The sequence below is a fragment of the Mytilus edulis genome, chromosome 5, assembly GCF_963676685.1.
Source record: "Mytilus edulis chromosome 5, xbMytEdul2.2, whole genome shotgun sequence".
Lineage (NCBI taxonomy): Eukaryota > Metazoa > Mollusca > Bivalvia > Mytilida > Mytilidae > Mytilus > Mytilus edulis.
Genome location: NC_092348.1, coordinates 49,078,785 through 49,104,998, shown reverse-complemented (window position 1 = coordinate 49,104,998; position 26,214 = coordinate 49,078,785). Strand labels below are relative to the sequence as shown.

Below are 26,214 nucleotides of genomic sequence, written 5' to 3'. Positions count from 1 at the left end.
ATATTTTTGAACAGTACTGTACATGGTTTTTTTTTACACAAAACAAATGTCAAGATTTTACAAATCAATTAAAGATTTCTTCTTCAAACTTTTTAAATCTAAAATTAAATAGTTGACACAGCATAGGTTTCTGACACAGAATGAATGTGGTCTAATGAACTTAAAAGTTTTTTTTTGCCTTTGAGCAATTCACTATGCTGTTGAATATTAATCCTCTCAAAAAAATGTTTGAAGAAATTTTCTTTTTATTTATGAAATCTGAAATGAGAAAAATTTAAACCCCCCCTTTTTTTCACATCCCCGTTTCCCTTTTTCCAAAACTGATATCAATTCAAATTTCTAATGGAGTTTGCAACAATAACTACTCTTTTGAATACATCATAAAATATTAAAATGTAAAATAAAGTGCTTGTTATCACTGAATGGTAAAGATTGGTTGGTAGTAAAAGTGAACATACATTGTTTATTGTATAAAACAATAAAAAAAACTTCATCAGCAACATTTTATATTGGCAAATTTCCAATGAAGTTATTTACATAAAGTTATTGGCAAATAAAAATAGAAAATGACATCATAGTCATGTCTGGCAAATTTCCAACATATATTATCAACTACTATTTTATACAAAGAAAGATAACTCCAATTGAAAGTTAATTGTTATTGCACAATATTGTGCAATTAGATATTTCTTGCTATTGTGCAATACTGTGCAATTGAAAATGTCTTGCTATTGCACAATACTTGATATGGAATCCTGATTTGGACCAACTTGAAAACTGGGCCCATAATCAAAAATCAAAATACATATTTAGATAAAGCATATCAAATAAGCCCAAGAATTTAATTTTTGTTAAAATCAAACTTAGTTTAATTTTGGACCCTTTGGACCTTAATGTAGACCAATTTGAAAACTGGACCAAAAATTAAGAATCTACATACACAGTTAGATTTGGCATATCAAAGAACCCATTTATTCAATTTTTGATGAAATCAAACAAAGTTTAATTTTGGACCCCCATTTGGACCAACTTGAAAACTAGGCCAATAATTAACAAGAGGCTGTCACAACGACAGCAAACCGGATTTATTAATATTTATTTGTGTCCTGGCAATATCACAAGAACCATTACTGATGAATGGTGAAAGTAAAAATAGTCATTATTGAACTTGACCTCTATTTTGCCATCAGTAACAACATATAAAAATTTCAAAAGCTTTGGTTGAATGGTTCATGAGAAAATGCACGGACACGACTGGAAACACCATTTTTCAATCTTTCAAGAACCATAACTCCTGAACGGTAAAAGTCAAAATCATCATAATTTAACTTGACCTCTATTTTGTCATCAGTAACAACATATTAAAATTTGGGAAGCTTTGGTAGAACAGTTCATGCGTAAATGCATGGACACGACTGGAAACTCCATTTTTCAATCTTTCAAGAACCATAACTCCTGAACAGTAAAAGTCAAAATCGTCATTATTTAACTTGACCTTTATTTTGTCATCAGTAACAACATATTAAAATTTGGGAAGCTTTGGTAGAACTGTTCATGCGTAAATGCAAGGACACGACTGGAAACTCCATTTTTCAATCTTCAAGAACCATAACTCCTGAACGGTAAAAGTCAAAATCGTCATTATTTAATTTGACCTTTATTTTGTCATCAGTAACAACATATTAAGATTTGGGAAGCTTTGGTAGAACAGTTCATGCGTAAATGCACGGACACGACTGGAAACTCCATTTTTCAATCTTTCAAGAACCATAACTCCTGAACGGTAAAAGTCAAAATCGCCATTATTGTACTTGACCTTCATTTAGTTGTCAGTAACAACATATTAAAATTTCAAAAGCTTTGGTTGAACGGTTCATGAGTTAATGCACGGACAACATTTGATTGCCGCCCGCCCGACCGCCTAGCCGCCCGCCGTACATCCCCAAATCAATAACCGACATTTTTGTCACAAAAATCCGGTTAAAAATCTAAGTACATTTTTAAATTCAGCATATCAAAAAACCCCAAGGATTCAATTTTGGACCCTTTGGGCCCCTTATTCCTAAACTGTTAGAACCAAAACTCCCAAAATCATACCCAACCTTCCTTTTATGGTCATAAACCTTGTGTTTAAATTTCATAGATTTCTATTTACTTATACTAAAGTTATGGTGCAAAAACCAAAAATAATGCTTATTTGGGCCCCTTTTTGGCCCCTAATTCATAAACTTTTGTGACCTCAACTCCAAAAATCAATCCCAACCTTCCTTTTGTGGTCATAAACCTTGTGTTAAAATTTCATTGATTTCTATTTACTTATACTAAAGTTATTGTGCGAAAACCAAGAATAATGCTTATTTGGGCCCTTTTTTGGCCCTTAATTCCTAAACTGTTTGAACCAAAACTCCCAAAATCAATCCCAACCTTCCTTTTGTGGTCATAAACCTTGTGTCAAAATTTCATAGATTTCTATTCACTTAAACTAAAGTTATAGTGCGAAAACCAAGAAAATGCTTATTTGGGCCCTTTTTGGCCCCTAATTCCTAAAATGTTGGGACCAAAACTCCCAAAATCAATCCCAACCTTCCTTTTGTGGTCATAAACCTTGTGTTAAAATTTCATTGATTTCTATTCACTTTAACTAAAGTTAGAGTGCGAAAACTAAAAGTATTCGGACGCCGACGACGACGACGCCGCCGCCGACGACGACGCCGCCGCCGACGACGCCAACGTGATAGCAATATACGACCAAAAAATTAAAGTTTTTGCGGTCGTATAAAAATAGTTGTGTAAAAGAGCATATTGAAATCTATAAAAATGTGATTCATGAGCTCAGAGCACCTGCATTTAAAGATGGTCTTAACAAATCAAAATGTTCAAGATATGAAATACCTAAATTAATATTAGCTGTAAGCTTCTTTATGTAGTCTTCATTCCCTACATAAAGTAAACTTCTGTTTGACAGGAAAGCATCATGTTCAGAATTTATCCTACTTGATTTAGATTCAACCTCGGCATCTTTCAAGAGGACTTCTGTTAAATATTTCCATATGTCATTGAACATGAGTTCTGCACCCTGTCAAAAGAAGTAAATTAGCAATACACAGCATGAAATGATCATTGCCTTCTACATAAAGAGTCTCCTACATAAAAACAGCTTCAAACAGTCAGTATTATTCTATGCAGAATATAAAATTATATATGCATACATGCAAATAACTTTAAAAAATATTGACTTTTGGTGTTTACCACTTTCAACATGTTTGCATGGCTATATCTTGGCAGCCATCTTACTAAGGCAAAGGCTGCAGGGTTGCCAGAAAAGGACAAAAACCTTCAGCAGAAAACTGGTTATCTTAGTAAACTGGTAAAGTCATGTGCATGTTTAAAATGACAAAAACACTATGTTTACTTATCAATACCTCTGTGACTTTAAAAACAAGGTCATCTAATAATTAGAAAGTCTAATATTGAAGAATTGAACATCTAGCATATCAAATTATAAGACTGGTATCTTTAATAAGTATTTAGAGTAATATTTTTAATTTTTCACTTAATTTTTGGTCTAAAGCATTCTATAAATCATATGATGTATAAATAATCTTCAATTAATATCTATATGCAAACTAAATTAAACAGTTATACTTGACGAACACATGTACTTTAAACACATGTCAACCTTACCTCAGCTGGTGTCTTGTAATTCATATAAACACCAAGTGTCTAAAAAATATCAGAATAAATATTATGATCTATTAATTCAGAAAATATAAAAATGTCTCTACGACTAAATATTAATCAAAACTCTTTTTTATTAACTTGTACTTATGTCCTGTATAGGCATGAAATAACTGCCACTGGACATTAATCAAACAGAAGTCAATTGATAAGCTTATACAAACTGAATATCTATGTAAAAGTTGCCCTTCTTTATTTTACTCTTATTTATAAAATACCTTCTCTTTTGTTTCTTGGACTCTTTTCTTTAAATCATCCATTAACTGTGTAGATAATTCACTCTCTGCTGAATATTTAAAAACTTGCTTCTTATTGCCAATTTCTGAACCTTCTTGTCTTTTTATGTCATCATAAGCCTAAAATCAAGTCATTAAGAATCAACTATCAAGATCAATGTACAGTAGAAATCTCATTCAGACACCTGAGAGGAAGATTTTCCCGACAATGATAAACTTCTCTGAGTAGAGATGATAGGAAAACATAAAATATTATTCAATACATGTAGTAATACAGAAAATTCATAGTAGCATAATTGAGCCTATAAACTAAACATTGACAACTTCTGAAATATAAAGCTATATCCATGGGTCACTTCAGAGTATTCTACTTCACACTGCAAAATAAAGCAATTTTACAATATTATCAGAAAGTAATAAAGTGGAAAATAGATAAAGAAAAAAAATATACATTTTGATGAACATGTATCACAATATTGGATAAAGAAAAAAAATATACATTTTGATGAACATGTATCACAATATTAACCATGACAATAAAACACAGTTTTGATAGTTCGTTACACTAACAAGTTGTAATCCGAGTTGATTGTTAAAACAAAAGATGTGCAATAAAAGTTATTTACCCAAAAAAAATAAAATCTGATTTTGAGAAACTGCACCAATTCAGTTTTTCATTGTGATCAATGATAAATGTTAAATTCCAATATGATGTGCTTCTTTTGCTTTGTGAATAAACCCATGCTCTAAATCCAATAAAATTTGTTTGCACATGCGTATATTGACTACCGCAGAATAATGAATTTTATCAAATTGGCATGCATTTAATATATTTCATTAACTCGATCAAAACACTTTTAAACTCTTAAATGATGCACATGTTGTTACTAATTCATTTATTAGGACTAATTATGTGTTGCAATTCGAAATTGACATATATTTGACCTAGATACCACAACTGTTCATGATGGCTGTTCAAATCTCCTCCCTCTGAAAAACTAACATTGCCAGTCGTTTACTTGTTCACAAACAAAAAAGGGATCGAGGTTCAAAAAAGAGCCTACACAAACGCTCTACACTTACATACCCACTATTGCTAAGGCAATAATAATTATGAATACTAGAACACACCCGTGATATCGCGGGTCCGTGACTGAATTAAAGTATAGAACTATGCGTATTATCTGATAAAGTCATGCCGATTATAAGATGCACAGTTTTCTCTGCGTTGAAAAGCTTTCAGTTTGAACCCGTCGACCTTGAACTTATCAATTATTGGTAATATTAATTATTTGGAAAACAAAAGTTCCTGGAATGGAGTATTTCCCTCTATTCTAATCAACAGCATTGTCCTATATTAGTTATTTGATCTTTGATTCGCTGTTTTACGTCATGCCGGCTAACAAATTGAAAACTGTACCTATACGCCTTAATTTAAGTCCAAATTTTTAGTATTCGTAGTGTCATCTTAGAAAGTCATACTGATTAAAATACTACAATAGGGAACAATGTGACAATGGTTGAATTTAGTAGTGTTAACCCTGTGGTTATGACCCGTGTATATAGCAAAATCCTAAATACCTGTATGGTGGTGCGCCTGTTAGATGAGGAACATACAGATAAGGTAATAGGTAACAGGTGAATATACTATTGGTATCGGTATCGAATTCGACCCGGAACTTGTTAATTATTGGCAATATTAATTATGTGGACTGCAAAAGGGTCTGGAGTTGTGTAATTTTAATCAACACCAATGTCCTATATTAGCTATATATAAAGTTGAATTCTTTGATTTGCCGTTTTTACCTGATGACGGCTGACAAATTGGACCTCGTCCTTTTAGTATTATAGTTAATGCCTACCCATGTTAAAACTACAGTAAAGTATAGTTTGCATCAATTATTTCTTAAATATTTTACAAATAAATGATACTAAACCTTATCTCTAAAACACATGACTGAAGGCATGTCACCAGGGTTATTCAAATGACCATGAAGAAATTCTAATTCTGTAACACTTTTATCTCTGAATCTATCTAACCATGGATAATGTTGTACAGCATTGTCAAAGTTTGCTTGTAAAGCTTTGTCTTCAGCACCAAACCAACCATACCTCTGTAAAATATATCTAACATTTGGAAATAAAATGTTTGATAGATTATCCTTTGCAATGAAATCAGGACAAGTCAGACCATAGACGACTTGGACCAATTTAAACACCTATATAAGTATGAACAGAAAGACAGTGGGAAAAATATATAATTATATATATCGAAAGAAGCAAATGTTTATACATGTCAATAGATTAAGTATATACATGCATTACCAGCAAAAGCAAATAATTTGAACATTATTAAATCCAATTTTGGCCTTAAAGGTGGCAATTATGATTACATAAAAAACACAAATATTAAAAAATAGAGAACCAAAAGTAGTTAATTCAGTGTTTTTTGTTTTTTTTTTTGTACATAAATTAGGTCATAAATTTTCTGGTTGGAATTGTTTTACATTAAATTTTGTCATTTTGGGGCCTTAATAGCTGACTAAACGATATGGGCTTTGCTCATTGTTGACAGCCGTACGGTGACCTATAGTTGTTAATTCCTGAGTCATTTGGTCTATTGTGTGGTCTCATTTTTAATCATACCACATTTTTTTTTTTTTTTTTTTATTTTTTTTTTTTAAAGTAACCTGTTTTAACACAACATTATAGATATTAGGTTAAGATTTGTAGCCGGAGAATACTTTGTATAAACCTTGGTGTACATCATACATGTTACTGAAGCTACGCAGAAACTAGATAAGATAAATTAAAAAAAATTAATATATATTTTGATTCAGCATATTCCCAGGTACAACACATTAGCTATAGAGCTTTAGACTATAAAATATAAACATTTAACATTTTTAATACATACTCAAATGTGTGCATTTATATGAGAAGTCTTGGTTAACATATAGCAAACTTGAAGTATGATAAAAATGTATCTACTAAAAATTTGGAATAAGCATTAAGAAAAATTAAGAATTATAGGTAAAAATTATGATAAAATATGATTTTTTTTAAAACTAAGAAATTCATTTAAAAAAAATAGCACTTAAAATTAAGAGTACTTGTGATTCATTTTAAACAGAATAATATTGAAGATATGTACGATAAATAAAAACTAAATAAAATGAAGCATGAGCAATCATCGGTATTTTATAAAATATTCAGCTTAAAATTAATAAAAACAATGATGTACGAACTGTAAATCATGAAACATATAATTTACAAGATCATTTATTATTTTACTCTGAGACTAGTCTCAGTTATACTGCATACATTCTTAATAGACTGAATACAATTATTTTGTTAACAAATATTAATAAAGATAAAGGCATTGTATTCCAGTATTCTACTCTACAAATCAAAGGAAAATGATAAATTGATTGCAGCAATATAAATATTCTGTCAATTTTTCAACAAACTTTAACATATTTTGTTCAAATACTTAAAATTGTGTGACTAGACAACAATTAGAAAAAAAATAAAAATCGGGCCGAACAGGTACTAGGGCGAGCGTAAATCAGTGCGAACTGACCTGGATTCCTTAAAATTGAACCTTGTCAATGACTAAAGACTCTATGGGCGAACGAACTCAGTGTGGATATGTTATTAGGGCAAACAGACCCGATACCCACCTAACTGGAGTGCAGACTCAAACTTGTAACTATTTAATTATAAGATCATCCAACAATCATGACAATGCCAATAAGATTTGTTTACCTGTCCAAAGAACCCAACAAATATGTCTGATCTGTCCAGTTCTCTTAAACATATATTTATAACTTGGGCACTACTAGATGCTTCTGATGTTATTCCCCATCTCATATCAACTGCTACAAACTGAATACCATGTAAGCTACACAGGTGGTGTATTTTGGGGAAGAAACGCCTTGTCAGTTCTTCCCTTTCGTTCTCCATACCGCCGAATGGTGACGAAAAGAAAATTCGACATGTTTTCTTGTCTTGAAGGGCTCTTGTTTGCACTGTCATATCTACAGTTTTTTGAAAAAGTGCAAAGAACAGTTCATATTTCTGCAGACGCGTCTATCGAAACCAAAATAACAAAAGTATAAATTCATGATTACAACATTCCGATTTGCACTTTAAGTTGAATGGGTGCAACTTTTAAAAGCGATTGAATTTAATCATAATAAAGTCAGAATTTCTTAATAATAATAATGAAAGTTGATTCAAAATATTCTAAAGTATATTCGTAGATCAGTTTGCATTTAAAATTCCGATATTTTATCAAATCTTATCGAAATTGCTTTACCTAATTTGCTCGCCACGACATTACTCGCTTATTGCGATAAATCTGAGAACCAACTATTCAATTAAAATAAAATTGGCACGGAACGCACAGTTAAACATTTATTTGTTATAATATACACAGTGAATACGAGTTTGTATCGGTGGTGTTTTGGTTTTAAATCTGCATTTTTTTATAGTTGCAATTTTTCTCTCTTCATTTGGGATAAAATTTCCATTCCTTATATTTTGATAATTTTAAATAGTTTGTTTGGTTGCCTTTTATAGCTGACAATTTTGTATTTTTTATTGCTCAATGTTGAAGACCTTACAATGACTTATATTTGTCCCATGTGGATAGTATTATCATTAGCATTCAAACCAGATCTCATGTATTTCATTTGACAGGATAGAATTGGTTGTGCATCAGACTTGGAGCTAGGATGTAATTTGAAAAAAAGCAGGACAGGAGTTTTGAGTTAAAAAAAATGCAAGATGAGCAGCTTGGCAAAAAAAAAAAAACAGGATGGTTTAAGTAAAAAAAAAGGAGGCAGAACTGAAAAGTGAAAAATAAAAATGCAGGACAAAATTTCCCATCCTAGCTCCCTGTAGGGGATAGAATGAAATTTTTTTATGTGCTTTTATTTTAGTTGAAATCTCTGTCCTTCCTTTTTTTAATTAGTTTATCCTGATATTTTATTAAAATAAATTGTCATCCTGCCTTTTTTGGCAAAGTGTCTCATCTTGCCTTTAATATAACCCAACTGTAGAGTAATATTGTTATCAGTCCAAAAAGCTTCTATTCCATGTCAATCAATTTCCTTTAAGAAGTTCTTTTTTTTTCTTCAGGAAACCACAAAATTTTAAATATTTTCAACAAGCAAGTACCATAACTCTGTATCAGTGCCAGTAAAACAACTCTAAATTGAAATTTAATCAGTTTTTTTGTTGTCCAAATCATTCATTTCAAATTTCAATCAGTATCAAAAAGGGGTCCTCTATTCATGAAACTGAAAGCATGAAATTTAGAATTATTCCAGCAATCAAGTACCATGACTTTTTATTAAAAAGGTAGAAGTGAAAACAACAAAAATAGAACTACACCTGTGTTTCCAGGTGAACAAAATTCCATCCAGCAGTACAATATTTATCACCCACAAACCAAAACAGTCACAGATGGACATGATTACTATATACCCTCAAGGTTGGGAAATAAAAATGAAAATGTAATAACTAAGCAACAGTTTTACAAGTCAATGAACAATGACTGAGAGAACAGAGCCATATATCGTCCGTGAAAATAAGAGTTGCAAATACTTATACAACTGCATCCCTAATATCATTTACAGTTTATAAGTGGTTCATCTAAAACTGACCTCATCACACAAATTGCCATCTCCAGTACATCCCAGAACAGCATGCTATCGTCTTGTCTTCCGGTCTTTGCTGAGGTGAAACAACAACAGCAAAGGAGCAGGTATATTTTTAAGCCTTTTCTGCTTTCTTCATTGCAAATAGATATTCACCAAAGTTTCATGCATATTTGTTTTAAAGTTTTTTTAAAATTATTGTCAGACATGTGAGGGACAGACAGATGGATTACAGTTTACCATAATACATCTCATACATGAGCATATAAGAAGATATAAACGATTCGCCAAAGTTTCAAGCAAATTGGTTAAAGCATTTTTGAGTTAATGTCCAACATGGACTCATGGACAGACAGACAGATGGACTAAAGGACACTATAATAACACCACCCACCCTTCTCTCAAAGGGACATATAAATAACACTATTTGTAGTTCTTTAATTGCTGATCCCTTTTTCTATATTTTTTTCTCTATTTATTATACTTTTTGCATTGCAGACACAATAATGGGTAGTTATTTTTACTGTTTAAAGTTTAACTCCATCTCTATACTTTTTGCCTAAAATGCAAAAAAGGGTAAAAATCTTTATTTAAGAGCAATAACCATAAATTTTGTTTTTCTTGAAAAACACTTCACCAGAGTTACCTTAATTTCAGTATATGATATTTTAATACACATTTATCAAGATTCATACAATACAAATAATTTCACTTTTAATATAACAGCACACTATATGTAGTGCATAAAATAACAACATTATTCAACTGAAACTCAAGTACAAATTCACAAATACATGAACATAATTATCCTCACTCAGACTTAATTACAGGCACACACATAAATCATTTTCTTTTTTAGCACTAAAAATTGAATAATAAAACATGTGATATTATGCTATGCAGTTTGTTTTTGTAAAATAAAAACAAGATATATAGATGTACATGCTGTGACTTAAATACAAGCAAGTAACAAGGACTTGTATATGAATTTTAAAGTGTAGGAATAAAATAAATAATTATTGTAAATAAATTAATTAAAGAATTGCATGTATAATTATGAAATTATCAAAGGAAGCACTTACTGCAAAAAAAGTCAAATACATGTAACAACTCAAATTGGATATTTTTTTTATCACAATAGCAGCAATTTCAAGCAAAATCATAAAAATACACAAATAAGACAACATTTCTCAAAGCATTTAGTTGCATCCAAGCTTGCCACACAAGTTTTCAAAAGCATTCCAGAAAAATATATAAATCATTCCATCATTAAATAAATTCATTTGATTTCGAAAAGTTCTCATGATCATGAAATATTCAGGCTACATTTTTGTATTTGAACATTTCTAGATCTAAATAAATTCAATTCTAAAAGTAAGGATACACCATTACAATATCTCAGTCAATCTGCCTTGAAGGCAATATAACCTCAGCCAAAATTGAAAGTTCTTTTTCATCCAGTTTTGTTTTTCTTCTGAAATGTTTTACATTTTTGGCCGCCGATTCAAGGGTTCGGTCAGATCATTATCATGATTATGAAGGTTATTCAAGCAACACATGCCAATCAATACCTTATGCATACAGATTTTTTTTTTAAACCATCACAATGACATATCATTTTGTTTTAAACATGTGTCAATTACTCTAAACATAACTTTAAAAGCACTAGCTAACATTATAACAGTAGTGGCACTTTTGGAATCACAGACTGATTGCTTTATAATTTAAATAAATAACTTTTATGCATTTTGATACAGTAAACGTGATAAACAATAATTGTAACAAAATTATGTATTTAAGGAGCAGCAATTTAAATTTGTAGTGTCAAAGAAGAAAAAGAAAGGCCATTTTTACATAAAACTAAAAAAATCGGCAGATTGTGCAAGAAATCAAGCAAAACATGGTACCATGTCTTTTGTCATTTTGTTTTCCTCAGAACCAATCTGAAGAGTGAAGAATCAGTCCTTTTCAACTCAATTTTACAGTTTGTTTCAAGGTTGTGTGCACTACACTGTACATGTATTTGTCATGTGCAATAATTTGAAATCCAAAATTGAAGTAAAAATATAAGCAACATGTAAATTTGAATTTTTACAAAGAAAACCATAGTATTTTCTTTTAGATCTATTTGTTATATTTTATTTTGCATCCCATTTTTCTGTATTCTATACATTTGAGGTCTTATTTTCTCTTTTTTTTTGCCATTTAAAATCTGCCCTTTTTGCCGGGTCTTACTAAAATGTGCCTGGGTGAAGAAAAAGCGCCCAGAGAAGAAAATATAGCGCCCGGGGAAAATATATAGATATTTTATTGGCATGAGACAACTTTGTTAAGTTATGGACATTGATTTTTTGTTTGTTTTAGACAAGTAATTTGCAAATTCAGATAAAGACATTTGTAATAAAGCACAAAAACAAGTATGAATATTTCAATTTTAACAATAATATATGAATACTATTTCGAAAGACTGATAATAATGGATCACAATTTATGCGGAAGATTTATAACATGTAAGACATCAAAAGACATGTTTTTCAAAGTCTAAGTAAATATTATACCTCAGGCACCGATTATTTTTAGTAACAAAATATACCATGTATACATTTTGATTGAGGACAATGTCTTTCATGATTCTTCTATATACTCTTATTTATATCTGTTTACTTACTTATATACAATTTTGAAATCTAAAATGTAAAAGTACAACAACACTTTAGATGTAGCATCGTACATATCCCCATTTATATTATGGACAAAACAAGCAGTGATTAGTTATTTTTTAAGGAAAAAAAAGATTGTTATAAAATATTATAATTTTCTTCTCCCGGGCGCTAATTTTCTTCTCCTGGCGCTAATTTTCCTTCTTCAGGCATTAATTTTCCTTCTCCGGGCGCTTTTTCTTTTCCACGGGTGCTCCCGGTGTTTTTTTAGTAGGACTGTTTTTGTCCATCATTTTCTATTCTTTATAAACCCCATCCAGATCGTTATGTATCTTCAAACTTTTTTAGTACTTAACTGTGATCATGTTGGTTCATCAGCAGTAAAATTGTACATAAAATTGATTCTCTGTTAATAATATATAAGGCAGATTTTACAGTATTGTGTTCTGTCTCCTACTTTTATGTTGCTAACGTGACGGAGACAAAAATGAGTAACGTTAGCGACATTTGGACATGTCACATGAGCAACAACATCTTTAAAAGTTAAAATGTATGCACACAGTGATGTTTAATATATGCCTGGAGTAATAAAATTGTACAGTCTGGTTTAGAATTTCTAAATATACAGAATGTCATTTGCAGGTGTACTTTATATCAACTGAATACACAAGAAACCAATTCGTAATAGTAACATTAGCAACATCTACTATCATGACATTACGTTTTGTTGCGAACGTCTTTTTGGTGGACGGAATACATTTAAGGTCCTCTTGTAACGATATTACATACAACTTCCCATCTTTGCTTCCCCATCATGTGAAGGAACTGACTCCGAATCTATTTCTGCAAAGGGTGATATCGTAACTCCTATACAGGAGAGTTACAGATCTAAATATATGTTGCTCACGTGACACTGATTTGGACGGAAACGTCGAGAGTAACGTTCGCAAAAAATAAAACAGCCAATGATATTGATTCCTCAAGTCCTTTGAACCCCTTACGTCATCCAAATTTAATATGATTGCTATTTTCAATTATTTATAAAACCCGGGATAAAAATAACTACAATGGGCTGTCTGAGAACCATCAAGAAAATTGCGATCGTGACATACCACAATGGACGGAAAAGACGTGACGTTAGCAACAATATTATTAAATTACCTTTTTTAGCCTTTACCAATAAAAAACTGCCTTAAAGTTATGATTAAAACACAAAAGAAGACTTTTTATTAAAATATAAGTCCATGTTATTAGGCTCCACTTATAAATAATACTTCAAAATTCCACTCCAAATAAGCTGGATGTCAGTAAAGTAGGTCATGATGTCTATTCCATGTCCAATATTTTGAAATTGAAAACCCTCTAATTCTAACAAAAAACACAAACACAGAGTAATTTTTATTTTTATTTACTCAGAAGGACACATTTTATTCAATAACATAATGCATTACTCCATTACACAGTCGGTTTCACAGTTTCAGCAATTGCTTTTTTGATGGATACAAAAAAACAATATTTCCTTCTTATTGTAAAATCTGCCATAAGTAAATGTTGAAAAGCTATATATGAATCAAGTGTGTTTAATTGCCATGTTGAAAGTGAATAGCTATGAATCAAGAAGGTTTCAAAGTGGAAATTTACCAACAAGTGTATAGCTCTTGAACCAGGTGAGCTCAGTCAGTAATTTCAAAGATGTATAAAAAAAAATCTAAACATAGATCTCGTTTTTCATGTCTTTTGACCAATAAAAGTCAAGGTTAAAATTATCATGTACAAATATTTGAATGGAAATAAAAACAAAAATTTTGAATTCCTGTCCTTATAAATAAAATATTCACTGTAAATTGCAGGTACCAGTTTGTAAGTGTTCATTCTCTTCCATCTCTTCCTGACCTGAAGTGTCATTTGTATTTAATTGACTAACATCTAAAAAGGATTTAATTTTTTCAGCTTCGGACATCCATACTTGAGCCTGTTTTGATAGTAATTTTTTTCTCCTACTATTAGAGTCCTCCTTTAAATATGTGATAACAGTCTTTAAACCAAGTTCATAATGTGTAAATGCTTTTTCATATTCTTCATTTGATTCCTCAATTTCAGCAGCTTTGATAACTTTAAGTGCTGCTTGAAGTTCTTCATCATCCTTTGATAAATCTAATAGCTCTTCCATAGGATCTGATGAAACGCTTCTTCTCATTTCAGAATCTTTTTTGGGTCTTATCATCTTTTTAAGTTCTTCTGCTCTATTCATATATTCTTTTACCTTTTTTCTGAGTGCCTCTTTCTTGTTCTCACACTTTTCATAATGTATTGCTGGCATAAAATATTCAAGCGATTCACAGTAAAGTTTTATGGCATTGCTATAATTTCCCTTTGTATCTTCAGTAACAGCATCTTTAACAACTGAAACTGCTTTTTGAAGACTTGACGATGAAGGGGAATGTTCTATATCAATAAATGAATGTTTGGCTAGCTCTTCATATGTTATGCGTTTATCTGGATCCCTTTGTAACAGTCTAGTTATAACGTCTCCACAATCCTCACTTACATTTACACCATATGGCAACTCAACAGGCTTGTCATTCCAAATCTTTGCCCCAAGTTCTTGGAATGATTTTGAAGCAAATGGTGCTCTACCAAATAAACATTCATACAAAATCACTCCTATAGACCAGAGGTCAACTCGAGCATCATATGTTTTCTGACAAATAATCTCTGGAGCCATGTATAACGGTGATCCTTTCATAACACTTTCTTTATCTCCATCAAACATATGTTTAGCAAAGCCAAAATCAGCAATTTTAACAGTAGGATTTGAAGATGAAGTTAATAACACATTCTGTGGTTTTAAATCCATGTGAGCAACATTGTGTTCTCGTAAATATAACATAGCACTTACAAGCTGTTTCAAAAATTTCTTAACGACTCTTTCCGGTAATGTTCTCTTTGTCCTGATAAATCTGGATAAATCACCTCCACTACAAAACTCCATAATAAGAAATATATATTTTTCATCCCACTGAAAATCATACAATTCCACAATATTTGGATGCTTTAATTTCTTAAGAAGTTCAATTTCTCGGAGTAAATTTTCAGTTGAGGCTTTGTTCAAGCCACTCTTCAGAACACATTTAATAGCAACGACATCTCTGCCTCCAGTCTTCTTATAAGCTTTGTAAACAGTAGCATATGTTCCACTACCAAGCTTTTCTGTAAAAACAAACCCTTGTAGAGATGGGAAAAGATTCCCAGTATTAGTTCTCGCTGAACATGGTCTAGAGCTGCTTGGTCTGGACATTGTTCTTATACCTATTAAAGTAAAGAATAAGAATATTTAACTGACATAAAAGCAAATTCAAGTCAAAGAACATGAAAATACCCATATGATTTCAAAGCTTACACTATATATTTACAAAGATATATTATCTGATTCATCACATATTCTTCATGTCTTAAAGAGTTGACAGACTGACCGACCCTCATTTTTTAATTGAATGAACAAATGATTAAGACAAATTATGAAATCCATAACAATTTGGTCTCTGACATCGAAAATTTTCCCTTGTTTAAACATGTTAAAGGAAAACAATATTTCTTGTAAACTGATTGGCAGGGGTTTGAAATATAAGTTCAAAGAGTGACCAAAAACACATTGATTCATGATTGCTAATAGTGTACAGGTTAATTATCAGTGTTGGCTGGTCAAGGAGTTGATATTTGAATTCTTTGATCATGGTTATTCTTTTTGTTACATTGGCCAATAAATCTGAATTAAATATAAATTGGTGTAAACAGTATTTTATTATGAATAATTAAATACAAGTATAATTATAAACACATTCACAATTAGGATTCAGAAACAAGCAACAAGTGCTTATATTAATCTGTCTCCTTAAATACAAATTGAACAAAGAATCATAAAAGGATTGTAATTTAGTGATTTGAATATCCTTTGCAGGGCACAGCTTGAACCCTGAACAGTTGGGGCAAATATACTGACATCAGACTCGGCCTGTTCATGAACTGAAATTTAATGTGCATATTGTTATGCGTTTATTTTTCTACATTGGCTAGAGGTATAGGGGGAGGGTTGAGATCTCAAAACATGTTTAACCCCACCCCATTTTTGCGCCTGTCCCAAGTCAGGAGCCTCTGGCCTTTGTTATATATTAGTCTTGTATTATTTTAAATTTTAGTTTCTTGTGTACAATTTGGAGTTCAGTATGGCGTTCATTATCACTGAACTAGTATATAAATTTGTTTATGGCCAGCTGAAGGACGCCTCCGGGTATGGGAATTTCTTGCTGCATTGAAGACCTAATGGTGACCTTTGGCGGATTTCTGTTCTATGGTGGGGTTGTTGTCTCTTTGACACATACTCCATTACCATTCTCAATTTTATTCAAGCTTGATACAGCTCTGAATTTGGATTGTGATTAAATAGTTGACACATCATAGTTTTCTGACACAGAATGAATGTGGTCTAAGAACTTAAAATTTTTAAATTGGACATTTACTTTTTATGGTCCAATATCCAAAATCTAAATACATGTTTAAATTCAGCATGTCAAAGAACCCCTATGCAAGAATTCAGATTTTAATGAAATTGAAAAAAGTTCAATTTTGGACCCTTTAGACCTCAATGTGGACCCATTTGATAACTGGGCCCAATAGCCCCAAATGTTAAAAAAATAAATACATGGTTAGATTCAGTATATCAAAAAACCCATATACATTGTATTCATTTTTTGTTGAAATCAAACAAAGTTTAATTTTGGACCCCGATTTGGACCAACTTGAAAACTGGGCCCATAATCAAAAATTTAAGTACATGTTCAAATTCAGCATATCAATAGAATCCTAAGAAATTAATTTTTATTAAAATCAACCTAAGTTTAATTTTGGACACTTTGGACCATTGTGTGTACCAATTTGAAAACAGGACCAAAAATTAAGAATCTATATACAGGTTAGAGTTGGCATATCAAAGACCCCCAATAATTTAATTTTTGATGAAATCAAACAAAGTTTTTAATTTTGGACCCTTTTGGCACCTAATTCCTAAACTGTTGGGACCAAAACCTCCAAAAATCAATCCCAACCTTTCTTTAGTGGTTATAAACCTTGAGTTAAAATTTTATTGATTTCTATTTATTTATACTAAGTTTTTATCCAGAAATCATCTGTCTCAGAACAAAGCTGACGCGATGTGATACCAATATACGACCAAATTTTTTTAAATTTTTGCGGTTGTATAAAAAAAATATGTTTTTAAAATCTCTTAAGAGATCTATGATTCTAATCAATGCTAAAATTGAAATTTATAAGAAATTTATTGAACAAATTTGTTAAGCTGGCCTGAACATGCTGAAGGGACACAACTATCAGTTGATAAAAGTTACTTCAACTGAAAAATTCAAATCTCTAGTTGTGGCTTGACAACTTTGTCACTAGTGTGCTCATAGATATGAAAAAGGCAAAAAAAAACAACAACACACTTTCTATAGGAAATAACAATGATTTAAGAAATAAAGTATATTAGGTGTTTTAAAGTAGATGAATAAATAAACAGGTCTTTAATTTCACATGAAATGTGGTTCCCCAAAATCTCTCCCTCAGCTGTCATAGTTGAGGGGGAGATCTTCCTCTTTGAAGGTTTCAGAGGTAGGCAGGTACACATGTTTGTGCAAGACAGTCATTTTTTGTTCTCTTGTTATCATTTCTTATTTATTTATGTATATATATGTATGAAAATATCCATCCTTGTTCAGTAGGTCAGTCATGAGAGCACAGTGATGAAAACAGGCTGAGAAAACCGCACTAAAGAGAAAACATGCACATTGGGATAATTCGTGCCAACAGGCCTTACGATTGAGGATTGAGGACAAATATATAAATAAAGATGAAAGCCATATATTTGGTTGTGATATTTAAAGGCACTGGCTACGTTTACATGGAAATGTAACAATTTAATAAAAATATTATTGTTACATTGGAGACTAAATGCCGGAATGCATGGCTGGGTAAGGACCTGTTTAATTACGAATGTAAAGATAATTATTGAGGCTAAGGTTACATTGCGTTATTGTTACATGAAACACTGCAATGTACGATGGGACTACAAATTTTGAATTACTAAGGCTTTTCTACCTCAGGCATAGATTACCTAAGCTGAATTTGGCAAAACTTTTAGGAATTTTGGTCCTCAATATGCTCTTCAACTTCTTCTTTATTTGGCCTTTTTAACATTTTTTGATTCAAGCGTCCATGATGAGTCTTTTGTAAACGAAACGTGTCTGGGGTATATACAAAATTCAGTACTTGTATCTATAATGAGGTTATTTACAACCACTGGGTTGATGCCACTGCTGGTGGAGATTTATTTCACGAGAGTATCACCAGCCCAGTAGTCAGCACTTTTTGTGCTGACATGAATTATCATTGATATGGTTATATTTATAAATTAAATGTTAACAAAATTTTGAATTTTTGAAATACTAAGGCTTTTCTACCTCAGGCATAGATTACCTTAGCTGGATTTGGCAAAATTTTAAGAAATTTTGGTCCTCGATGCTCTTCAACTTCGTACTTTATTTGGCCTTTTTACACTCCTTATCTTGAGTAGTATCTTTAAGAACATCAAAACCATTAATATGTAAAACTATTCAAGTTACACACCATTTGTTGAATAATAATATTAATTATTTATCAGTATTACAAGTATTGTTTAGTACATATGAAAGAATTAAGTAATTCAATTAAAGAAGATTTAAGTTTAATAAATCTAGCTAACATTGCTGTTTTTCATGTACATGTAACAATAACGTAAAGTAACCATAGCCTCAGTAATTATTGTTACATGTGCATTCGTAATTAATCGGTTCTTTGCCCAACTTTGCATTCCGGCAATTAGTCTCTGATGTTACAATTGTATTTTTATTATTGTTACATTTCCATGTAACCGTAGCCAGTCCCATATTTAAATGTGTTCGGTGGTGAAATGACCTACAGAAAAAACCTAACAAGGATAATTTGGACATTATTTTTTTCTTATCTTAGAATGTTAGATTGCTAACCCCTGTAAGCATGGCAAGTATTAGGGATCCAGTATGAGGATGGACAAACCTATCCTGCCTATATAGATACATACATATATATATATACATGTAACATGTAAGTGAAAGTATAATTTAAAAAAGGAGATGTGTTTTGATTGCCATTTAGACACTTTAATATCAATCAAGCGAAATTATAGACCAAAGAAAAATATGAGAACAATTACATGTCACTGTTAGCCCTGTCCTTCAACAATAAGCAAAACACATAACATATACTGAAAGATCATTGAATAGCTTATATCATTATACGGATAGTCGACCTTCCAATGAATAGAAACAAGTGCCTGTGTCAGCCTGTGGCTGTGTAAATAATAATCTTGTATATCTAAAACTGACAGAAATTTATATTGGTTGGTGTTTTGGTAGTCCAAATAATTATGACGTCTGGCAAGGCTATTTTATTATTTTTTTTTCTGGGACGCCTTCCTCCCATAAAAATAAATAAATTAGCCAGTGTTTTGGCAGTGTTTGGAGGGTTAAAAGTGTTTGGCTGTTGTTACGGAATGGCCTTGTACCAATTTCATAAATTGTCAGATTCAATATCAGCAATATTCGTACCATCAAAGATATATCATGACAAAAACAAACTGTGTAATAATCATGTGAGGAAAAGGTTTCTTGAACGACCGTGAATCGGTTTCGTTTTTAGATTTTCAGGTAAATATCCGGTTTGACAGATGCATCTGTTAACCATATAAAACTGACAATAACAGATCACACAAAATATGACAATGTACCACAATGGAAAAAAAAAGACACAAAACGACATGATTATCGGTGAATTCTAGTTTTTGTTATCTGAACACAAATACTGGATTGTGTAAAAAATAGTTATTTTACTGTCTATAATGGATTTTAATGGCACAACACTTCCACTTATTGTCCAGCACAAGATCTTTGAAGGCGGACAGGTAACACCTGATAAACCTATGAATATATTCAATTACACTCAACACAATATTTTTCACCCTGTTTCATTCTTAAAATGCCACACTATCTCTCACAAATTCTAAAATGCATACTTGATACATTAGACCTCAATTTATTAAAGAAAAGCATCATGTACTAACTTTTTGATTAAGCCGGAAATTCAAACAATTCTTCTCGACACAATTAATGATAAAACAAACTCTTGCTCCTTTGTGTCATTAACATATCACCGAAAATGTACTGTTTTTGATGAAGTTAAACAATTTGACTTTTAAAAATGCCACCTAGTGCCTAGAGGGTATTTAACTATTTTATTACAGTAAGCCGCTGAGTGGTTTCACTTTTTGTCAACATGTCCAGATTATTTTTCACAATGGTCGTGATCGAGCATGTCTTATTCAAATTCAAATTCATACCTTTTATATTTGTAGATGAATTAAAACCGTTATTTTTTTTTCTTTTTTCCCCCCCAAATATATATAATGAAAACCTACATTATGATGATGATCTACTCTTTAGTCGGGTTGTTGTCTCTATGACATATTCCCCATCAAGTTCCATTCTCAATCTAATCAAATTATATGAATCAAGACTTATTTTACATCAGCTCTGTAACTTCTTTAGGTTTGAATATTACAATAAGATAATTGTTATTCATTTGTTGCTTAAAATGAAAATCCGTTATAATGAAAATTGAAAAGCAGGAAGACAATCACAAGACATCCCAATTATCATGAGAAGTTTTAAACAGGTTGTTACAATACTAATTGAACTTACTTTAAATAAAGCTAATACTAACAATGCCCTTTCCTCGATTTTGATATCTATATCATTAACGGGAAGCTTATTACAAAAAAAATGTGATAAAAGAGATGATTTTTCATTTTCTATCGTTAATTATCCATTTTTAGATGCTGACGTGTCCTTGTCACCATCTGATCGTGTTTATATTTCTCAACTTGTACAATTCGCTCGTGTATGTAATAACGTATTATATTTTAGCAAGATAAATTTATGTATTACTGAAAAATTATTACACCATAATATCATGAACTAGTCAAAACATTTACTAAATTTTATCATCGGTATAAGGAAATAATTCGTAAATTTAACTCAACATGCAGACATCTTATACGTTCAGATATTTCACATCCAATCTTTTATATAAATGGTATTATTCTTTACAAAGCACAAAAATGTCAGTATTCACCTCAAAAGCTTACAAAACTTTTAAACAGACTTATTAAGAAGGGATATAGTTACAATACTGTTGTCAGGTCATTAAAGATTGCATATTTTGGCTTTAATATTGATTCACTTATAGGGTCTTTGCATCGGAACTAAACACATTTATTAAAGAAAAACAGTTGTTGGCATGACACGGGTTATGCATGTTCTTCCCAAATATTTTATGATAGTATTGTACTCATTGTACTAAACCCCTAACAGGAGGGATTGTAACTGATATGCACATGACGAAGACATAATCTTTCAATCAGTCTAATTGAGGCCTGGAGCTGGCATGTCAGTTAACTGCTAGTAGTCTGTTTTTATTTATGTATTATTGTCATTTTATTCATTTTCTTTTGTTACATCTTCTGACATCGGACTCGGACTTCTCTTGAACTGAATTTTAATGTGCGTATTGTTATGCGTTTACTTTTCTACATTGGCAAGAGGTATAGGGGAGGATCGAGAGATCTCAATAACTTGTTTAACCCCGCCGCAATTTTGCGCCTGTCCCAAGTCAGGAGCCTCTGGTCTTTGTTAGTCTTGTATGATTTTTAATTTTAGTTTCTTGTGTATACTTCGGAGTTTAGTATGACGTTCATTATCACTGCACCATTATACATATTTTTCGAGGGGCCAGCTGAAGGACGCCTACGGGTGCGGGAGTTTCTCGTTACATTGAAGACCCATAGGTGGCATTCGGCTGTTGTCTGCTCTATTAGCGGGTTGTTGTCGCTTTGACACATTCCCCTTTTCCTTTCTCAATTTTAGTATATTATATGGAAGAAAAAAATACGCCTGTACAAAGTGGCATATATAAATTAGAATTTTCAAAACTATTAATGCAGACAATTTATCACATATGTTAACAAAAAGAGTGTACATCAAAGGTAACTGAAGTTATAAGTGCCAGAAACGATAGGATTTGGGGTATCCATCCATGAAAAAAATTCCAACAAAACACTTAAAACACAATGGAACAATGATTTTATTACTGTTCTTCATCTCAAAGTGACAAATACCAAGCCAGATCGATAAGACTGCAGCCGGCAAATCCAAGGCCCCTGTTAAGAAAAGACAATGCTATTTGTATGTTAACACTCCTTGCAACAACTTAATTATGGTCCGTTAGTGGTCTGTTGCAAGGAAATATTTCTCAATCTACTGGACGTGAAAATTGCTGGGTTTTTTTCAAAGTCGACCACTTGTTTAAACAACAATGCTTGATTTTCAATTGTTGCTGTCTTTGTTCTCCTGATGATGCAATCAATTAATTAATCAATCAATCAATCAATCAATCAATCAATCAATCAATCAATCAATCAATCAGTTAATTAATCGATCAATCAATCAATCGATCAATCAATCAACCAATCAATCAATCAAAAGAATAGACTGCAGTTATAGACAAAATGTGGAACTCCTCTATCAAGAGTGTTGTAATTATTTATCGGAGTTAACGAGGAAGATTAATTGTTCGTCTTTTGACTATCATCATCATCATTAGTGTTACTATTACAAAACAAAGACGTTGATTCCTCAAGGGAACTTCTTCTCGTAGTCAGTGTATTTGTAAATGAATGTAAAATCAGTACTTAATCTGTTAATAACGGTAACCTAATCTCTCGAGCCCTGCCTTTATCTTTAATATGATTTTATTACTTATTTTTTGGCCGTTTTCCAGATTCCAATATACATTAATTAATTTTGCAGTCGTGTAAAAATAACGGCATCAAACGAACGAACATTTAAAATAACAGCAACGGATGAGCGGATGATTAGCCCCCAAATCTCCTTGCGTTAGTTGCATAAATACATAAGATATTGAAATTATTTCTGAACGTCTATTTTTTAAGAAAACACTATATGTGTAATTTTCTAGGCGAGAACACAAAGATGTATCATAATAGTAAATATATATTCTAATTAGACATACAGTGCTTCGTTTCTACCCTTGACCTTGATAGCAGATGGTAAATAATTTCTGCACGCGCACTGATATGTAGAAAGCTAAATTACTAAACTCTTTAACTTTTGGATATAGTCAAAATGATGCACAAAGAAAAATACGAAGTCACACCTGAACCAAGGTGAGTCTGATATGTTTGTTAATTGATATATAAATATTATTTAATCCGTATATTATATATGCTGTGTGTGCACTATTGTATCACACATACATTAAGTAAGGATAGTCATATCTCAGAGTCATCTATCATGTTTGTTATAAAAATAACAGAGCTTTCGGAATTGTTACCAATTCGTATTGTCAGCGATAACACATTCCAGCTTCAATCATGAATGTTTTCTCTGAATTGAAATGTTGGTAACAGCATAGAAAGGGTGTGGTGTTCTCACGGTCCCATCATATACGAGTATTTTAAAATTGAGTAAACAGGGACTAAAGACGAAAAACTTGGACTGCCATTGGATGGACATGTTGGGGTATTTCAATATTTTACCTTAAAGGTGACAGCGATATTCTGACCTTCAGGGTTTTTGTTTCTACAATGAAAATACAGAAATGAATCAATACGCAATTGAGAAAAGGGAGATACATTTCGACGTGTTTTCCCTTATTTCATGTATGTAACGGTTCATCTTTTATCCAACCCATTCTTTTTTCAAAATTGAAAACGATAAAAATTATAAAAAAAAACGATTAATTATGTATTGGTATCTTAACGTCCAGGGGCAAATATGTCATGCATGTTCTGTACGATAGAACACGAATCATGCAATAAAAGCTATATATAATATATACTTGTGTGCTCCTGTATTGCTAGTAGTATTCGCAAAGTTTTTCTCGTTGGAAGTATAACTTAATTTTGTATTTACATTGTGTCATAGACCACATTTATTCGTTCAGTGTATGATTACTTTTTTGTATTTTTTTCTTTTGATTGATGTAAGCAATTTCATTTGATTATTTATAGTGTGTGTTTCTATAATATTGAGAATGTAAATGGGGATCGTGTCAAAGATACAACAACTCGACTATAGAACAGACAACAGTTGTGATGTTACAATATTTCAGGTTAGGGTGAAGGTTGGCAACTGTTAAACCGTTTAAACCCGCTGCATTTGTTTGAACATGTCCTAAGGTTATAGGAACATGATGTTCAGTGATTGTCGTTTGCTTATTTGGTTCTTAAGTATTTCTCGTTTCTCGTGTTTTTTTTTTATATATAAAATATAGATTAGACCGTTGGTATTCCAGCATTTTCGAGGTCACATGTAACCTAGTTATTCCACTATGATCAAAAAAGCTTTTGTAAAACTTAAGAAAAAAATGACTTCCACTTGACTATTTTGAACCGTTGGTTAAATAGCTTTCTGGTAGGCATCAACCCACAATAATGGAACATAGTATCAAGTGAGATATATATATTACGTATGCAGGTGGTGCTACAGGAATGTTGCAAGTGTTTACTGGAAAACGATTGAATAAAGAAAACAAATCATCAGAATGACCAATACCGTATTTATTAATGATGTTTGAAATCAGAGAGATATACTGCCTTTGTTAGTCTTGTATGATTTTTAATTCGAGTTTCTTGTGTATCTTCGGAGTTTAGTATGGCGTCCATTATCACTGAACTAGTATATATTTGTTTAGGGACCAGCTGAAGGACGCCTACGGGTGCGAGAGTTTCTTGCTGCATTGAAGACCTATTGGTGACCTTCTGCTGTTGTCTGTTATATGGCCGGGTTGTTGTTTCTTTGACACATTCCCCATTTCAATTTTCAAGTTTATAACTCTGCACCTTATTCAGAGAAATAAAAAGTGTTTCAATGATATAAATAGTCGTTTTAATTGATTTGTTTAAATGTGGACGTCAATTTTGGGAAATACGTTGATGTTTGGCAAATTTGTTCTAACTCCATAAGTATGCCGAGTTTGTTTTGATAAATCACATTTTCAAACAGATTAATGATAAAGCAGAAGATAAGTTACTCAAATTTAAAAGTTCTCTAAGCTAAGCTGATTGGTTTCTAATATTTTAAGTGATTTACAGGAAGCAGTGATTACAGACAGTGTGATAATTACGATAAGACCACAAGAAGACTAGATAGTGACAAAGCAACATTAAAAAACCACACACAGACACTTAAAATACCCTGTATTAGAATACACTTCACTATGAGCAGTTATATCTATGAGATAGTATTCATTTCACAATGGAACTTTATTTAGGAAACTGGCAAACTTATACTGTATTCAATTGTGTACGTCTACTCTAGCTTAGACAATAATTTGTTATCACTTGAAGGTCTACAGATTGAACTTCTAGATTTAGAAGAAAGGGGATATACATGTCTATATGTAAATGATGAAGGAATCAAAGAGCAAAACTACTAGACAAAGCAAGCAAAAGTAAAGATTCAAACAAAACAAAACAATCGTTATCTAGACGTTCAAAAAACGGTTCACACAAGAAAGTCTCTGTACTATACAAATACAGCCTTTGTATGAGGTCGATACAAGGATATATTGACCTGAAAGAAGTATATGGACTGAGGACGAAGTCCGAGGTCGATATACTTTTTTGGGTCGATATATCCTGTATTGACCTCATACAAAGGCAATATTTGTTATATTATTAATTTCCGACCATATTTATATCAAAGTCGT

General features: G+C 31.7%; 3 protein-coding genes across 5 annotated transcripts in view; 1 reads left to right on the top strand and 2 right to left on the bottom strand.

Annotated features, from left to right (window-relative positions):
• LOC139525437 (TPR repeat-containing protein DDB_G0287407-like) overlaps nt 1-8,099 on the bottom strand; it is a 54,335-nt gene extending 46,236 nt beyond the window's left edge. Inside the window, exons 1-5 of one of the 2 annotated variants that reach the window (XM_071320764.1) lie at nt 7,743-8,099; nt 5,912-6,088; nt 3,957-4,094; nt 3,685-3,723; nt 2,893-3,076 (exon numbers count right to left, since the gene is read on the bottom strand). In XM_071320764.1, the coding sequence (XP_071176865.1) occupies nt 2,893-3,076; nt 3,685-3,723; nt 3,957-4,094; nt 5,912-6,088; nt 7,743-8,012 (808 nt within the window). In that variant the 5' untranslated portion in view covers nt 8,013-8,099. The remainder of the gene's footprint in view (nt 1-2,892; nt 3,077-3,684; nt 3,724-3,956; nt 4,095-5,911; nt 6,089-7,742) is intronic. The other variant, XM_071320763.1, reaches the window with a different exon arrangement.
• A 5,767-nt stretch (nt 8,100-13,866) lies between these two features.
• On the bottom strand, nt 13,867-20,074 carry LOC139523847 (serine/threonine-protein kinase ULK3-like). The gene is made up of 2 exons (XM_071318186.1): nt 19,977-20,074; nt 13,867-15,609 (listed from the first exon to the last, which is right to left on the bottom strand). Exon 2 carries the CDS (start codon nt 15,596-15,598, stop codon nt 14,135-14,137), a length of 1,464 nt encoding a protein of 487 aa, XP_071174287.1. The 5' UTR covers nt 15,599-15,609; nt 19,977-20,074; the 3' UTR covers nt 13,867-14,134.
• A 3,444-nt stretch (nt 20,075-23,518) lies between these two features.
• The window catches only part of LOC139523845 (protein-glutamine gamma-glutamyltransferase K-like), an 89,864-nt gene continuing 87,168 nt past the window's right edge, over nt 23,519-26,214 (top strand). For both annotated transcript variants that reach the window (XM_071318183.1, XM_071318182.1), the window contains exon 1: nt 23,519-23,668. In XM_071318183.1, the coding sequence (XP_071174284.1) occupies nt 23,628-23,668 (41 nt within the window). In that variant the 5' untranslated portion in view covers nt 23,519-23,627. The remainder of the gene's footprint in view (nt 23,669-26,214) is intronic.